General features: G+C 44.1%; 1 protein-coding gene across 18 annotated transcripts in view; it reads left to right on the top strand.

The window, feature by feature from the left end:
- The window catches only part of CACNA1G (calcium voltage-gated channel subunit alpha1 G), a 140763-nt gene extending 125332 nt beyond the window's left edge, over positions 1-15431 (top strand). For 14 of the 18 annotated variants that reach the window (XM_085077663.1, XM_085077659.1, XM_085077665.1 and 11 more), the window contains 3 exons: positions 7514-7703; positions 10495-10664; positions 14336-15431. In XM_085077663.1, the coding sequence (XP_084933789.1) occupies positions 7514-7703; positions 10495-10664; positions 14336-15184 (1209 nt within the window). In that variant the 3' untranslated portion in view covers positions 15185-15431. Of the gene's footprint in view, positions 1-1095; positions 1237-4308; positions 4444-7513; positions 7704-10494; positions 10665-14335 lie in introns of all 18 variants that reach the window. The other 4 variants (XM_085077673.1, XM_085077672.1, XM_085077670.1 and 1 more) reach the window with 3 other exon arrangements.
- The last annotated feature ends 2360 nt before the right edge of the window (positions 15432-17791 follow it).

Here is a 17791-nt window from a genome sequence, read left to right as displayed (position 1 = left end):
TTGGAATGACACCCTCCCCCTGCAGCCTGCTAAACCTGCCCTCTCTGAAGGTGGCCTGGGAAGGGACTTATTCCAGTCATAACCTCCAGAGTGTGTTTCTTGCTCTTTCCCTCAAACAGAAGCCTCAAAAAACTCCAGGGGATTTTATTCTGACTATTTATTCTCCCAACCAAAATCTTCAGCACAAATCTGATGCTTGGGCATGACAGCAGAGGAATACAATTCCCAGGACAGCACCCTGCAAGGACAGCATGCTCTTTTGCTTGCCTGTCTCCCGGGATTTTTGCACCGTGTGCTGTTTGACTGTAGTGCCAGTCCTCATCTCATTGTACACACTGGGCATTCCCTACATGGAAGAGTCACCCTGAAATTGCTCCCCTGCTGCCTGCAAAAGCCAGACTCTGCTTGGTACAACCCCTGTGCTCTGGTCAGCTGGTTTGACCTTGGCCACAACACCAGGGGCACCCCAGCCCATGTCTGGCACATGAATTGGTGACCTGACACGTGTCCATCCCACTCTGCTGCAGCTTCCATGGACAGGACGCTCAGCTTCCCTCCAGTCCGATTATTTTAATTTCTGTGCCCTCTGGATATGGATTTAGGTGTCAAGGATGAGGTCCTGTGGCTCAAAAGTGGTGACTCTGTGTGTGTAGAAGCCTTGCAGCAAGTAGTGTCCTGTAGAAGGTGAGACCACTGATGGGAAGATGCTGCTCAGCCCCAGGAGGGATGAGCTGTGTTTGCTGAGAGGGAGATTGTCCCCAAGGAGGGCCCTGGATGGGAACAGCCACAGTCCTGGGGCAGCTGCTGTGGCCCCATCTCTTGTAATGTCTGGGAAAGCTGTCTCTGCTCACTGTGATATTACTGCACTGTTCTCTCTCCTCTTCTCCTGTCCTGTTGTTCCTGTTACTGCTGTTCTCCCTGAACGTTTCCACCTTTTTCCCCCCCTTCTCTTCCATTTTTCCTCCCTTTGTTCGTTGGGTTTGATACACTGTCCTTTTTTTTTCTCTCTGTCTCTGTCCCTCACCTTTTTCCTCCTCTCCTTTTGGCTTGCTCTCTCTCTCTCTCTCTCTGCATGCTACACACCCACCCTCCTAGGAAAGGCACTTGTTTGATACCATATCACTGCTGATCCAGGAATCTCTGGAAGGAGAGCTGAAGCTGATGGACAACCTGTCAGGCTCTGTGTGCCATCATTATGCCCTCCCAGCTCCCGAATATTACAACTCTGAGAACCAGGTTAATATTCCTAATTTCCTGCAAAGTCTCCATCCAAACTCAATTTGACTGAGACATTTAATAGCAAGTTAAAGTTCTTTATGTAATGCAGTCACAGGGATTTTGAAGCATAAGTCACTTTGGCTTTTTCTGTGGGAGTTGATGATGTTGTATGTCAATGCAAGAGGAAGAGATCAGGCTTGGAGTTTCCCTCATCAACACAATAAGAAGTTTTTCATTGGGATTTACAGGGTGTTTGAGGGGAAATGCACAAAATTCCATCTCCATCCTTCAGTGGGGTTCTTGTCTTTGGCTTCCTGCTCCTAAGCAGGGCTCCACAGCAATGTCAGGGCAGAGCCTGGAGCATGGCGTGAGGTTTGCCCAGAGCAGAGCCTGAGCTGCTGGGATCATCAAATGATCTCTGTGTTCCATGCCTACTTGGACTGTGTGAAAATCCAGTTTGAAGGGTTTTCCTAAAGAGGCTTCTTGCAAATGGGTCACTGTAAACTAGATCCTCATGCTGATCTAGTGAATTTAGAAGGGGAGGCAGGCCTTAATGATGCACAAAAGTAACCCTGGGCTCCAGTGCTTTCTCAAACAGGCAACACTTGTTTAAAATTAGTTCATTTTCTTCCTAAAATAAAATACCTATTTTTTAAAGTGCGTTATTCTTTAGAGCAAATATTTTCCCTAAAACACAGCAGTGACCATAATAATAATTCAAGCACACCTATTTTTTTTCTGCAGTTGAAATTGAGCAAATTCCATATGTCTTGATCTATTTCCCCCCCTTCTTTCTGGCTAAAAATAGCAGAAGTTTTCTTGTTAAATCAGTGTGCTTATTTATGAGCTCACTGACACTCTAAATTACCCAACTCTCGGTGGTTCATTAGAGAAAAGGAACAAGCTTAGGTAAAATGAAACCCTACTGCAGATCTTTATATAGCAGGGTAACATGTCTCCCTCTGATTGCTCCATATTGCATCCCAGAGTCTATTAAGCTATAGGAAGTGGTTGCCTCGAAGAATTGCCAGAGGAATAGAGACAGTAGCTTTGGCAGGGAAGGCAGAGGGTCAGTAGGAAACTCAGGGAGAGCTGGTTGAAAATTTTTTGTCACAACATTTTTCATCGGAAAGTGCTGCTGCAGCAAAAAAAAAATGGGTTTGTTTTGACATTTCCATAATGAAAAAATATAGCATTCCGGTCTGCAATGGCTTTTTCTGTTAAAATTTAAGCTTTTTTTCTTTTTTTCTTTTTTTTAATCCTCTCTCTATAATTAAAACTGGTCTAAATCAGTTGGATGTCTCCAACAAAATGTTTTGACGGCTTCAAACTCAATTCCAGGTTTGGGAAGGCTGAAGGGGGCTGAGGTTTTGTTTACATTTCGGCTTTTCTGTTCACACCATTTATCATGTTCTCAGGCGAGTCAGGAATTCAGAGCAGATCTGGGACTTGCTGAAAGCAACCTGATTAATAGCAGCTCCCAGCGGGGCAGGAGCTGCTGGTGTCCACCTCGCTCCTGCACAGCCTTTCCTGGCTCCAGCCATTGGTCCCTGATTGGGATTCCTGTCCTGGCAGCCTTTGCAGTGATGCCTTTTTGGGGAGCCTCATATGAAATCAGGAGCTCCGAGCATCTCTCTCATCCCCTGCCAGCAGATGGCTGTGCTGGAGGAGATATCAAAGCCAAGGTTAGATGAGAGGAGCCCGACCCTCTTACTTATCTCGGCTGCATTTTGAGCCTCTCCAGACTCACTCATCGCTGGGTTTGTTCCACCCGGCGGCTGCCATTTCTGAGAGTGAGAAAACCCAGTCCTTTGACAACTTCAAGGCAAGAGATCTGGGCCTCTGTGTTTTCTCTTGGAAGATTTGCTGCTGCTGAAAGACTTTTTAAGCACGGAGGATGGCAAAAAAAAAGAAAAAAAAAAGAAACCGCACAGTGAGAAGTGGAAGCAGCAGGGCAGATGGCCCCTGTGGGTGTGAGCCAGGTGTGGAGGTTACCTGATGAAATGCCATTCCTGGTGCCATCAGCACCATCCAGTCAGGAAATTTGGGAAGGGTTGATGCCACTACAGGGCAAACACCTCCTCTTAAATGCCTGGCAGCAGAGCTGCTGCCCTGGGGGAGACGCTGCAGTCACATTTCCTCCTCTTTTTTCCTCTAAAATCCGAAGTGACATTTTCACATTTCTTATAAAAAGACCTCCGTGTCTAGGGAGAGAGCTTCATCAATGTTTTGATAAGGATTTTTATCGATTGTTTGAATGCCTTCAGTGGGGATCCATTTGTGCAAGACGTGTGGGAACAGAGGGAGTGTGGCTATTCAGCACCAATTCCCAGCTTGGGATTTCTCAGTGCTGGAGGACACAGCTGGGGCCAGGGCTGGGGGACATTTGGGGGCTGAAAAATGCAGGTGGCTATTTTAGCAGGACAGTTATTGGTGGCACTGGAGTCTCTTTAGCCAGCCAGAACACGCTGAAAGCACCATGGAGGTTTTTGCTGACCAAAATCAAGCTTTAAGTTTCTTTTAGCCATGAGGAAATGAATTATGGTCCCACCTGCAGCCTCCCTGGGGCATAGGGAAAGGCACACTCCATACCCCACCTGGAAATAGGCTTTGTTGTTGGGGGATCTTTGCAGACTCAACAAATTTAGCTTAGAAACCAACATGGTTATTTGGGGGGAACAGCTTCAGAGATATCAGATCGTGGAGCCTCTAGGATTTGATCACAGCCAAAAGGATAAATCTCTCCAGTATGAAAGTAATGTTACTTTTGCTTCTTTATGTAGACAGGAGAACAACAAAGCACAATGCTAGCATTAGTGTATGGTTTTAAACCCCTTCCCAGATCACTGGTAAGCATTTAAATATTAATATCCCACTCTTTTTTAATTTCTTTGTTATATTTCATTTCTTTAATGTTCTGTCCCTGGTAACAATGTGCATGATGTAGCTTCTCCCACTGCAAGGATATTGCTTTAGTGTCTAGGAGTATTTAGATTATGATAATTTCTTTTTTTTCTTTTCTTTTTTTTAATTTTCTTTTCCGAAAGATTTGTGTCCTGGTTTCTTATGTTTAATCATCTCTCCCTTTAGATACCTCTAGCTGAGATGGAGGCTCTGTCTCTGACGTCAGATATTCTCTCTGAAAAGTCCTGGTCCTTAGCTCTGACGGATGACTCTTTTCCTGATGACATTAACACACACTTACTTAATGCTCTGGAAAGCAATGTACATACACTGGTCGCTGTGTAGTCTGATGTTTACAGGGTTCGAAATACTGCTTTCACCTCCCTGCACCTGCCTAATGGCATTTCCAGCTCCAGCCCTTCCCAAACAGCACCAGCCTCTTCCCATTGATGCCATTAGGTCCTGGGTTTTGTCACTTTTGCCCACAATCTTGGCTCCTTGCGAGGAACGAGTGGTTATTTCAATTTTTCTTCTGGTGTCTTATGTATAAACAAAGTGTTTTCTACAAGTAAAATGAGTACTAAAAAAAAAACGCTTTGGAAAGCGTCAAGGTTGAAATTTCCTCCCCATCTGAAACAAATCAGTGATGCTGCACAAAGAGACACCCTTGAGCTAATGGCTCGTGTCCTCTGCTGAGGGGTCAGCCCCAACCCCTCGGTTTGGAGTGGATTTTTGTCTTTATGAGCACAGGCACCACAAGGCTTCTTGCATGATTGGTGCCAGACTGTTTATTTTACAAATATCAGATGGGGATCTCTCCGAGATGATGCTTGTTTTGGGAATTCTTTCTAGCAGTCACCATACTGGAAAAAAAAAAAATACTTTTTGGACTATTCAGTGTCTTTTTGACTGACATAACCAGTATTTTGAACCCTGCCTTAACCATCTCCTCTTTGAAACATTAGACATTTTTAGCTGTGTAGCAGTCGAGTGCTTTCTTTCTGCTGTACTACAGACATAACTCCTTTCCCAACATTTTTAGATCATTCTTGTTTTCTTTGTTGTTGTTCATGTACCTGCCTTTGGATGTTTGTGTTGTTCATAAATTTTCTGCCATATTAGCTGACTGTCACCCTAATTAGCACTTATTTGGGAAACATCTCTTAAACCGTGACAATATTTCCCATCATGCTTCACGGCATCCTGTGCAAAAGATTTTGTAAACTCAGTGTTTAACTTTTTGTATGAGGCTTTTTGTTTCAAAATTAGTCTGGAGAGTTGGACAGAGGCGAAACCCTTCTGGTTTCGAATCAGATTAGACAACCTTGTTTGACAGCATTGCAAAGTCTCAAGGGTATAGCCAGGAAAGATGGTTTTTCTCCCTGCTCCAAAAAAAGCAAAACTATGTGGAACAAAAGATTCTGTGAATTTTTGTCAATACCTACCAAGTGTTTGGTCACAACAGTTGCCCAGACTCCTGAAAAACTGCAAGCTTTCATTGAAATCTCTTCTAAATGCAATATTTTTACACTTCGTTTAGACGTGGCTTCAGTTGAAAAATATCTCCCAATGTTTTGTTTGACTCAAAATAGATTTGGATTCGGATTTTTTTTTCTTTTTCCTTTTTTTTTTCTTTTTTTTTTTTTTGGTTCAAGGAAAACTTGGACTTGATTTTCAGTCAAGCCAAAACAACATGTTTTTCAAAAGGTGGTTTTTCAAAAGTACCACTGAACCAAAAAGTCACGTGCTCCCACTGCTCTGTGGGCTGGACTGGGAAGATAATTTTACAGCCATTTTCAGTGGTTTTCATGAATTTCACTCATGAGATTTCCCTCACGATAATCCAAAATTGGAAACAAGCCCACTGTGGTATTGGATCCTGTCAATGAACCTAAAGGTTCACTGAAGGTTGGATTGGATGGGATTTTGGCTCCAAGTTCTCGTGTTCAGATCCAAACAGGGCTGAGTTGGACATCTCAGGTTTCAGGTCACCTTTTCTGCTTTAGGCTCAGTAATAAGATGGCTAAACAGCCTGAATTGGGCAGAAGGGGAAGGCAGGGAGGAATCCCAAACCCAGAGAGGTTCCCAAACCCAAAGTCTCAGCTTTACCAGCACAGGTTTTGCTCTCCTTCCCTGAGCTGTACCAGGAGACTGCAATCTCCCTTTTCTAGGCTCTATCCAAGCTCTATCCAAACCAGCAGTTTCACAAGGACTGAAACAAATGCTGCATGGCAGTGCAGACCTGTTTTGTTCATTAAATTTGCAACAGTGGTATTTTTTTTTCTTCCCTGTCTTTTCTTCTTTTTTTTCCCCCTCATTTGTTTTTCCTTTTTGCAAATTCCTTTTAATCTCATCATGTTTCTTGTGCAAATGAAATGCCGTAGTGAAATTTTGGTTTTATGACTGAAGGATAAAATTGGGATAAAAAAAAATCTCAGTGTTGATTCCGGAAAACCTATAATGCCCTGAGTGAAAGGAAAATTTGTCGGAAAATAAGATTTAAAGTCTTCTAAAAATGATCAGCCAAATATCAGCCTACAGTGGCACAAACTTATTTCTGTGCTTTTCAATTGAGACATTTTAATGATTAAAAAACTGTTTCATTAGAAATACACTGGGAAGATGACTTTGCTTCCGTTTTTGCTAATACTCTCCAAGACAATAACACCCAAGAACATTTCTGGGATGGAGATGTTTTGTTATGAAATCAGACCTGAATCCACTCAATATTGCCTCTGGCTCTGCCCACTCCAAGAGTCTCTTTGGCTGTAAAAATTCCACAGTCAACATATATACAATAACCCTCGCTTGCATTAGATCCCTTCTAATTAGAGAATGACTTTCACCCTGAAGCAGTAGGTTTAGATATCCTTTTCAATAAAATAGGTTTAGTTATTCATTACGTGAGAAGAAAATCCAATAAAATTGTGCTGCGAGCCAGAACGGGAAATATTTTTGGTAAACTCGTTTTTGCATTCGGGTTGTGGGGTTTTTTTGTTTGTTTTTTTCCCTTTCTTTTATCGTCAGAAGAGGAAACGACTCACCCTTCCAAAGCCTGCCTTGCTGATGAGGGCACCTAGGGAGCAGAGGGTCAAAGCTCTGCCAAGCATGTGACCTTTGCTGGCCTTGAGGCATGATGCCTTCTTTGCATATCCCTGAAATAGTCATGGTTTATCCCTATGGTGTGGCTTCCTCTGTTTCTGTGGTCCATCGTGTGAGAGTTTCTTGACAACCCCAGTGGAGGGGATGGCTCCCTGGTAGCTCCATTCGTGCACCCTGTGCATGCCCATCGTGCCATCCTGGTTGCAATGGCTGTCGCTCGCCTTTCTGGGCACTTCTCCTCTTTCCCACCCTCCCAATCCTGCTCTCCTCACGTTTTTCTTCCCCCCAGGCTGATCTCCGCTCCAAGGACGACGTGCTGGCCCTGTCCCCCAGCAAGGACCTGCTGAGTGTGAGGAAGCCCTCGGTGGGACGCACCCACTCCTTGCCCAACGACAGCTACATGTTCCAGCCGCCCTACTCCAGCCCCTGCCCAGCCTCCCTGGGCGACAGGAAGCCACCACATCACAAATCTCAGTCAGGTACATGTCGCTGTTGAACCGCTAGCAGAGAGAAGAAGTCCAGGTTCTCAGTGTGGCATAAAGATGATATTTTATTAATTAATTCCAACTTATATAGACTTTCAAAGGTCACCCGGATTGGGCCAATTCAAAACCTCCCCTCAGGTTGATTGGCCAGGCTTGAATCATTCATATCTTGAGACACTGTTCCAACAACATCCAAACTTTATCTTTGTTTATAAAACACAGAAAGAAGAGAGAAAGATTTCTCACGGGAAAGGTCTGTGCTAGCCACAGGTACACATCTCCCAGCTGGGGCAGGAGCAGGGTTTTCCCAAGTTCTTCAGTAGAAGGGGAAAATTGCCACTGGTTTCCAGTTGTGTGTCTAGAGCTGTGGGATGGCTTTGAAAAGACACTCCACAACTTGAAAAGTCCCATCACAACTTGCAAATTCCCTCCACCATTTACAAAGTCCAGTTAAAGATAGAAAGATAACTGTTAAAGATAACTCCTTTCCTCAGAACCTTTTGGCAATGTGGCAGTGGCCTGGCTCAACACTAATTGTCCCCTGCCTGGTGCCCTAAGGTAACTGTCCCTACAGCCTGGGCTTCATCTGTCCCACCTGGTGAAATCCCAGTAGAGAAATATTTCCTCCTGTTCCTTCCTTCCTGCTGTTTTTTGCAGCAGCCCCTGTTCTGGCAGGTTTTGGAAGCTCTATCTGGGAGCATCTGTGAAGGATGGGAAGATGGTGTCTCTAAATGCCTGTAAAATGAACATAAATGTGCTGAATTGGGAGACATCTCGGTGTGAGATGAATGGGAAAATGAGAGAGTGTGGAATTGTTCTTCCCAGTGTGCGTGGTTGGGATATACATCTCGGAGCTGAATTCAGAGATATTCTTGGGTACAGGGAGAGCTCTCCCTGCCTGAACCTCAGTCCCTGTCCTTGCAGCTACCTCCCAGGGCTTTTCCCTGTGCCCCCATTTTTTCTACCTGCCAGGGGTTACCTGGGGCTGGGAAGGGAACAGAGACACCTTTAATTCGTCTGTATGTGCCATCATTTTAGACATTTGTCACAGATAAGACAGGGAGGTTTTTACAAGCATTGCCATTTGAAAGCCTCTAAGCAGAACATCATTTCGGCACTGTTCAGAATGGTAGGAGATTTGAACAGATTAGAAATAAGATGTTGAAATTTGCATAGTAATAAGAATTTGGATGAATAGCTACTGTTGAACAGAAGCAAAAAAAAAAAAGATATGGGCACAAGGGAGGAAGATGAATCTGGTGTTGTGAGAAATCTCTGCCACAATACACAATTTTCAAGGTCAAGAGTGGTGCTTTGAAGAAACCTGTTTGCACATAATGCTAATGGTGCAGCTAAAATCCCATTGAAATCAATAGCAAATCTCCCATTACCTTCAACTGAGCCAGAATTTATGGGTCTCTGTAACAGTCAAGAAATTCCTGACCACACAAGAGAATCATGTTTGCTTCAAAGGGAATTTCCAGTGCTTTATTGTTGACCCTTAATTTGGATGTATTTGTACTGTCTTGAACAAAAACTATGTCAACAAGGGACTGGGGAATTTCTGAGTCCCTTCTTTTTTAAGATTTCACTTCCCAGTTTCAGCTTGGAGAATTGAATATCCCTGTCTAACAACCCTGGCTTGCTGGGAACAAGCATTGCACCCTTGTAAATCCACAGGAAAAGCTGTTCCACTGAGGTGTAGCAAAATTACTTTAGAGAGGTAAAGCTGGCGTCTTATAACCACATTAAGCAATTAAACCTTTTGTGTTTTTCTCCTGCTGGTGAAATTCCAGTCCTCTTAGCAGGCCAGAGTGCCAGGAGGTGGGTAAGGTGCCCAAATTCTGACGTATCACTGTCCTCTTCCACCTCCAATGTCACTGCTTTTCAGGGTGGGGGAAGTCACCCCCACCTGTTTACAGTTTGTAATATTATAGAGTGCAGTGAAGACAGCAAGAGGTGCCAGGCGCCTCTAATAAATCACCACAGCCAAGCCATAATATTTCAAGCTGAGAAGGTTTTGTTGTCAGAAACATTGGCGCTTGCAGGAGGTATTTGTTTGAATACTCCTTCGTAATGGGGCTGTTGTTCTGGGAAGGATTCCAGGACAAATGAGATTCTCTGGGATGCAGTCCAGGTTAAATGAATTGTTTTGAAAAACGTTGAGCCTGTGTGTGGGGGGAGCACGCAGTGTTTCAAACCTCTCAGAAGAAGTAGCCAGCAACCACAAAGGGTCAGGAAGAGGCTGGAGAGTATGTGTTTTCTTCTCCTGGGAGGCTTTGTAAAACCAGCCTTGAAAGCTGCCAGGTGCTGTTCCCTTCCACTTCATTGCCAGTGTGTGTCCATGCTGGTTTGGAGATCCCAGTTGGGCTCCATGCAGGCTCAGGCATGGAGACATGTCCAGGAGCCTTTCAAAGTGAGATGCATGTGGTGTTCAGAGGTGAGGCTGCCTGCAAAGTTGTTGGCCTGAAAGCAGGGATGCAGGAATTGCCAGTTCAGATGAACTTGTAGTTCCTAGCCTTCTGTTCTCAACAGGAGCTAGTCCCAGTTGTATCAGGGGGAAATGCCAAGAAAAATGAAATAATAGACAATGCTGGAGTAATTTATTAGACGATGGGAGTTTTTTTTCCCAGTTGTGGAGAGCCAGCTGCTGAATTCAGTGGTTTTGCTGTGCGTGTCAGATCCAAGGTGCAGCAGAGCAGTTTTCCCTGGGAGGTCACCGAGGTTAGGACACAACCTCTGGGTGAACATGTCCCATTTTTCTGCCTCTTCTCCCCCTCCCAAGGTTCCAAGGCGTCGGTGCAGTCGCAGCCAGCAGACACCAGCTCTCTCCTGCAAATCCCAAAGGACCATTTCCACCACATAAGAGCTCACGACCGTTTGGTGGGGGACAGCAAACCCCAGGTCTCCCAGCAGGCTCACTCTCCTTCTGCTGAAAGGCTGCTCCGCAGACAGGTAAGCAGAGTTATGATCACAAACCTGCTGAGCTTTTATATTGATGCATTTCCTGGTTAACTGCGCTTTAAATTCAAGGAGGGATTCGCAGAGAAACCTCCGGAGAACTGTAATTCTCCTGCAGAAATAACAAAAAGGTTGATGGTTTTTGATCTGAAAGCCATCCAGGAGTCTCCAAAGAATGTGCGTGATGAGTATCATGTCCTTTGGCAACATGCCTAAATGTTCTCCACATTGTTAGCACTTTATTTTTTTCAATCCTCTTCATAAATGCAGCCAAATGCTCCCCAGGGGCTCGTTGGGGTTGAGGAACTAATTCTTAACTGCTGTGATTTTTCGGTGCTTGAAAGGACACAGGGATTGCAGGCTCCATCCCAGGCCACCCCTTCTCTGACTCCTCTGGTTTCCCAAAAGAGGAGAAGTGTTTCATGGAAATTTGTTATCTCTTATGCAAAGCCATCATGGGAAGCATACTGGTGTTAGAGTGAGAATTGAAAATTAAAATCTTTTTCCATCAGCTGTGAGCTTTTAAAAAGTTTGACTATATGCAAAGCAGAACACATTTTGTTTTGCAACTGGTTTTATCTCTGGTTTTTGCCTGGCATTGATTTAAATCCTGATTCAATCAAAGATCTAAGAGATCTAATCAAAGATTCCAGTCTGGTTGATTGGAAGCATAAGTTTAGACTTATCTTTTTTTAGCAAAATACTGAAACTTGTGCTTCACTCTCACATTTTTAAGCATATTTCAATGATTGTGCAGCTGGACCAGGACCAGAAGCACGTCTGATTCAAAAACTCTGCTTTCTTCAGTAGTTCCATGCCTGATTTTACATACACAAAGGGGATCGGTTCTATTTTTTCAAAAGCAATTTCTTCCCCCTATAAAAGTATTCTTATTTCTTTCATCTTTTAATCAACATTGACAAATTAGACAGTTGATTCATTAAGCTCTAAAAATGGATGTGAAGTACCAAGGTTAACAATTACATTAGTCTGTAATGCTAAATTGACATAAGAAATTCCTTGCATGTATTCGTTTGCACGGGGCTGGCCAGCTACCCCAATCACCACTAATGGGGAAACTAATTGATGTCATGATTCCAGTTCATAACCACTCTCTCTTGCTTTCTAATGAATAACAGACCCATCCTTTTGAACCGATCTAGCTGGAATAAATTACCATGTTAGCCATCTTCTCCAGTCTAATTTTGTTCATATCTTTGATGGCTTCTTTCTCTAGACCTTTTCATATGTTTAAGTCAATTTATTGCCCTCCCTCCCTCTCCCTGATCATGCAGTGACTTGAAAATGCTCTTGGAGTGGCAGTTCAGAGAGCAAAGAGCCTTGTGGCAGTGAGCAGATCAGTCCATGGGCAAACCCAGGAAGGTTGGCTGCCTTGGGCAAACTCCTGAGCCACAAGGAGCTCCCAGTCTGGCTAATGGGAGCAGTGAGGTTTTTCCTGGTGATATTGCTGTTACTGTTAATTGCAGTCTTGATGGCCAGACACTGGGAATCTTGGTCCTTTAAGAGGCCAAATTCCCTTTACAGCCCCAGCACTTCTGCTTGCTCAGGTGCTCTATGCTTGGCTCCTTTTTATTGCTACCACTAATTTCTCACTAGCACATCAAAGAGCCCAAACTGGCAAAGCAGTTTGGTTTTCAGCACCCATTTCTCCTTATCATTACAAATACTGCATGCGATTCTGATTTGTTTTTTCTTTTTCTTTTCTTTTCCTTTCCTTCCCTTCCCGCTCGTGCCTTTTCCTCTCCCAAATCCGTAACAGATAAACCTTGTCCACCACATACCTGGTCCTTGCACTTTCCCTGAGCACTAAAACCTGTGTGTTTAACCTCCCTTTCCCTCCAGAGTGCTGGAGAGCGAGCACAGCCCCCACAGTAACGTCCAGTTTAGACTGCGGGATGTTTGACAATTAGCGATGCACTCGCAGAGGAAGATGAGTGGATCGGATGCTTTGGGAGAACATTCCTGCTGAGGACTGCGCTCCTCGGCAGTGCATGGCACTTTTCACCAGAGGAATTCTACCTGAAATTAAACCTATATTGATTTTGTAGTTCCAGGACTGTGTATCCAAGGTGTAGCCCACACCAAGCTGTGGCTGCTACAGGTGTACACCCCACTGGGATGGCAGAGGGTCCTTTTATTTTCAAACAAACCAGTAAAACATTTGTACAGTTACTGCTCACAACAACCACAGATGCCTGTATCATAGGCAAAGAAAGAGCTGGTGGTGACTAATACTGTCGTGGTGTGCAACACAGGTTGGTGTGCAAGCAAAAGTAATGATAAGAATTACTTTTTGCTTCTGAATTCGACTTCTGTGTGGTCTGTGTCTCTTTTCAGGATATGAACATGATTTCTTCTCCCAAACACTCACTAAAACTACTGGTGCTGAGGAGACCAGAATAACTTCACTCCTGACTGATTAGTTGCCAGTGTTTTGCTGTGAAATTTTAACTAGAAAGGATTCACCAGCACTGGATGAAATTGTTTGCCATATTAAACATTCTCTGAGCTGTCCCCGTTGACAAAGGGAGCGCGATGTGCAGATGCAGCAATAGACTCTGGTGCTTCTGTGCACACATGGACACACTGCAGCTGACGAGAGCTTTGCTGAATAGAGATCATTTGGCTCAAACGATCCTTGCGGGACAATATTTATATAAAGCGTATGATCATTTCGGGGTGATTTGTCACAAAAGTATTCCTTAGCATGAGGAATTTCATCATTTCATCTCCTTACACTTTTCTAAAGGACTGGGACCAGCTGTATGCGTTTCCTCCAGATTTCCCTGTGAAGATTTTTATCTTTAAGATCATTTAAGAGTCCTCTCAAACGGAGACTCTGCCTTTAAGGCCAGTTAACGTGGCTGATTTATAAAGCCTTTTGACAAGGAGCGCAGTGCAGTGAAAAGGCAAAGCCTTCAAAACATGCCCGAGGTTCCCTCTGCCAGCAGGCACTGATGCTGCGTAAGGCTCCAGACAGCCAAGGCAAAATGTGCCTTAGGAAGCCTGAACTTCAGCATCAGAATGAATTGAAATAATTACAGATTATTATTAGTCCAGCTTTGGATTCCAGCGTTTCACCACAGGATGGTGCAGAGTGGTGGCTCCAGCCTGGGGACCACAGCCAGGGACAGGCTGTCGCCTTGAGGCTGGCACAGAGCGGGGTTGCTCTGGTGTTGCTGTCTCTGGGGATCCTGTTCCAGGTCCTCAGCACCACCTGAGCTAGAGAAGGGAATGCACAGCCTCACCTGCACATCCTCCCTCTCCTGCTCACACCTGGGCTGCTGAAATTCTCGAGGGCTTTGCTGCAGACTCTCACATTTTGCAAAACGAGAACACATATAATTTTGGGTGGGGGCATTGTGGTTTTGCAGCCCTCCATCCTCAGAGGAGAAAGCTGAAGGTCAGCCATTGAGAAGGGTGGAGGGCTGTCACACAGGGACAAACCCACAGATCCCTGGTGATGGGAAGTGGGAGAACCCACAACTCAGGTCATTCTAGGAGTCAGTGGGTCTGTGCTGAGGGATCTCAGCAGAGCTGAGTGCCCTGTAAGTTCTGTGCCTTGCCTGTACTAACCTTTGTTTGGTCTGTCTTTCTCACCTGGCAACTCCTCTCCTCCCCAACCCCTCTGCGCTCCGATACAGATGGCGATAAGGAACGACTCTCTGGATAGCAAGGAGAATCTCCACACCGAGGTGAGTGAACTCTCTGACCCAAATGTCCCCACTGTGCCCAAGGAGGAGTCACCAGTGGCTCTGACGCCCTCAGAAGCGAATGAGTTGGCTGCCTGGAGTCGGGCGAGCGTCCACACGCAGCAGCATTCCCACAATCAGTATAATATTTCAAAGCAGGCACCAGCATCCTGTGCTTGTGCAGACTCGTATCAGGAGACCCCTGGAGATTCAATGGACCAAGAAGTATCTGAAATAAACAGCTCCTCGGAGCCTTTCACTTCAGAAACTTGCACAGCCTCGAGTGCCTGTTCAGAGGGTCTCACTCCTAAGAGGAACGTGGGCAATGCCGGCAACGTGACGCTGAAGGACCTGAAGAAATACCACAGTGTAGACACCCAGGGTCTGCTAAAAAAGCCACCCTCGTGGTTGGACGATCAAAGGAGACATTCAATAGAGATTTGTTCCATGGAAAACAGCCCTCAGCACCATTCCACGTCCAGCTCCTCTGGCTTCATAAGTCAGGTGGTCAGTGAAATGGAAGGCTTGCAAGGAACGCGGCAGAAGAAAAAACTGAGCCCTCCCTGTATATCTATAGATCCACCTGACGGGCAGAGTTTGGGACCTAGGGGACCTCACAGCATCTCACCTGCCAGTGGAGACGTTTGCTTGAGGCGGCGTGCTCCGTCCTGTGAGTCCAAGGATTCGATGGATATAGGGGATTCGCTGCTTCCAGACAGTATGTCAACATCTCCCACCCCAAAGAAAGACTTGTTGACACTTCCTAGCTTTTCCTTTGATCAAACGGAAATGGACCCCTGAGTTACTTTTCTGTTGGTGCCAAATGTTTTCTTCCTTTCATGTAATAGGGAAAAAAAAAATTATAAAAACTCTGTACTCCACAATGGCACTGGGTAAAAAATTTCCAAAGAAAGATTAAAGAACCAGCTGGTTAAAAGAGTGGTTAACCTATATCACGCTTACTTAAGCATATGTTCTGCTTAGGTAAAAGCAATACAATGTGCAGAATCTATATGTATATTATATTTTATTAAATTAATTGAATCTAGTATTGCGGGATGTAGTACATTTTGTGACTAAAGACTCATTTAATTTTCTTCTATTTTATGTATCTCAGAATATTTCTGAGATAAAGTTGGTTTTTATGAATATTTTAACCTAAAAAAATATATATTTAATCCCTTCTCTTTTTTTTTTTTTTGTTTTGTTTTGTTTGGGTTTCATTTTGTTTTGCAAAGCACAAAATGTAGCCAATTAGTGCATTACAGAGGAAATGTATCCCACAGTCAGCAGTGAATAAGGATTATTTAATGTAATTTATTTTTCCCCTCGGACTTCAATGACATTCTGGGAAAACTATTGTTTGCATAGTAGAGAAACACAGTGGCAATTTTTAAACAGAGTATTCCAATCTTGCATAAAATTGACATCCAGGGTGTGAAAGCAAGTGCTCAGACCCAGGAAGGTCCAACATGCTGACAGATGTCTGAGGATGGTGAAGGCAGAGCCATTTGACAGTACGAGATATATTGAATATATTGAATATTGAGAGGATGTTATAGATCATCCACTGTTAATCACATCAATGGTTCATTTTCATACGTGCCTAGGAAACAGGCAGCAAAGGCCTGTGGTCACTTCTGAGATGTTTTTCCAGTGTCTCCAGGATGGACTGTTTATTTTGCTGAGTTTCACACCTCCATCATCCCTCTGTTTGCAGCAGAGCTCCTCCTCTCTGCTCTGTGGAAAGGAGATGAGGTCACATTTAGGACTCACAGTGGGTGAATTCGGGGCAGACATGGCACAGCACTGGGCTTAAGCACACGCCTAAAGCTAAGCTCTTGCCTAAAATGCCTGGAGGTTGATCATATTGAAGTAATTATTGAAAATTAAAATTGTATGCTCAAGTTCTACAGAATCCATGCCCTTCTGTGAGTTATTTTACAGGTTACATGGAAGGAAATCTGCAGGTACTGAAATGACTGCTGATTTTCAGAAAAACTGCCAGGTATTTCGCTATCACTGCTAGAGTTAATTTCCATGACCCTAACTGCAGTTTTATTTCCAATCTATCAATAGCCTTAAGCAGCAACATGATGATACAAAGCGGATAAACCCAGAATTCATGTCCTTACTTTATAGCATCAGTCATCTCAGAAATTACCTGTTTACTCCTGTGCTAACGCCCTCTGCCAAAAGCAATCTGTAAAACAGGACAGCACAGCCCGAAAACCACAAGAGGTTGGCTCTGTTCGACACATCCCCCTCCTCACATGACTGATGGAAATCAGGCATTAACTCCACTCCACTTCCATAAAATCCCATTAAGATGGAGACTAAATTAGACTGCAGGCATGCTTTGAAGTGTGCCAATAGTCACAGGTTTGAAGCCACGTCCGTGGATCGTGCCTCTGAACCAGCACAGGCAGGAGGAGGATTTGTGCTAATTCTGTCAGTCGGGAGTTTGTAACTTCTTGAGATCTTTTCAAATCACTACAACATGCTGATGCACAGCCTTTTATCCATTCAGAGATTAGGCTGTTTCCACCACGTGTATCTGCATTAGTTTGGAGTGCACACATGAGGAGAAGGTGCTGTTTGTACCCCACAGCCTATGTGAGGTCCTAAGCCCCTTTATTTTCACTCAAGGACCTTTACTCCATAAACAATCCCTATTGATTTCCATGTCCTGGAGAAACGTAAGGGCTTTCAGCAGGAAGTCAGGCAATCGGTGTATTTGAAGTAGGAGGATTAACATTCTGTACTATTTACTGCAGTTAGATTAATTCTTGTCTGGGACATTTTTCCCCTCTTCACCACGGGCCCATACAGAGCCCACTCTCTTTGATATGCCAGCCCAAATCCAGAGTTAAGCCTGTCTAAAGCAATGATTTCAAACAAACCTTTCATCAGCTCTTCCCCCAGATCATATTTAAGGAAATAATAAAATTACAGTGCATTAAGCCTGAGAAATAATCCCTTTTTTGGTTTTACACTCATAATGAGCCCTAGCTTTTCCTTTCACATGTGCTAAATAATTTGGGAAACTAGCTAGGCCACTAAAATTGCCATCTCTAGCTCCTTAATGATTAGGATTGTGTTCACATAGTTGGAATGACACTACTCTACAGATCCTTCCTTACAAAAAACCCACTGAACATTCTAGCTAGAAATCATGGCACAAAACAGTGATGTGAAGTTAATCCAAATGCTCAACCCCAAATGTAACAGAAAGCCTAAAGGCTCTTCTATTTTCACGCTTGGGGTTTTGCCCACTGACAAGGTTTGTGGAAGTAACAAAAAGTTTACATCATACGTGAATATTCCGTAAAGAGCAGCCAATAAAAGGTACTCTATGGTGATGCATTCAGGAAAAGAAATCCATGTAAAATAGGTTGTTTTCTAAAC

The sequence above is a fragment of the Lichenostomus cassidix genome, chromosome 18 (genome assembly GCF_008360975.1).
Source record: "Lichenostomus cassidix isolate B80296 chromosome 18, HeHo_3.0, whole genome shotgun sequence".
Classification (NCBI taxonomy): domain Eukaryota; kingdom Metazoa; phylum Chordata; class Aves; order Passeriformes; family Meliphagidae; genus Lichenostomus; species Lichenostomus cassidix.
Note: the sequence above shows the minus strand (reverse complement) of the source record. Positions and strands in the feature narration are given on the sequence as shown.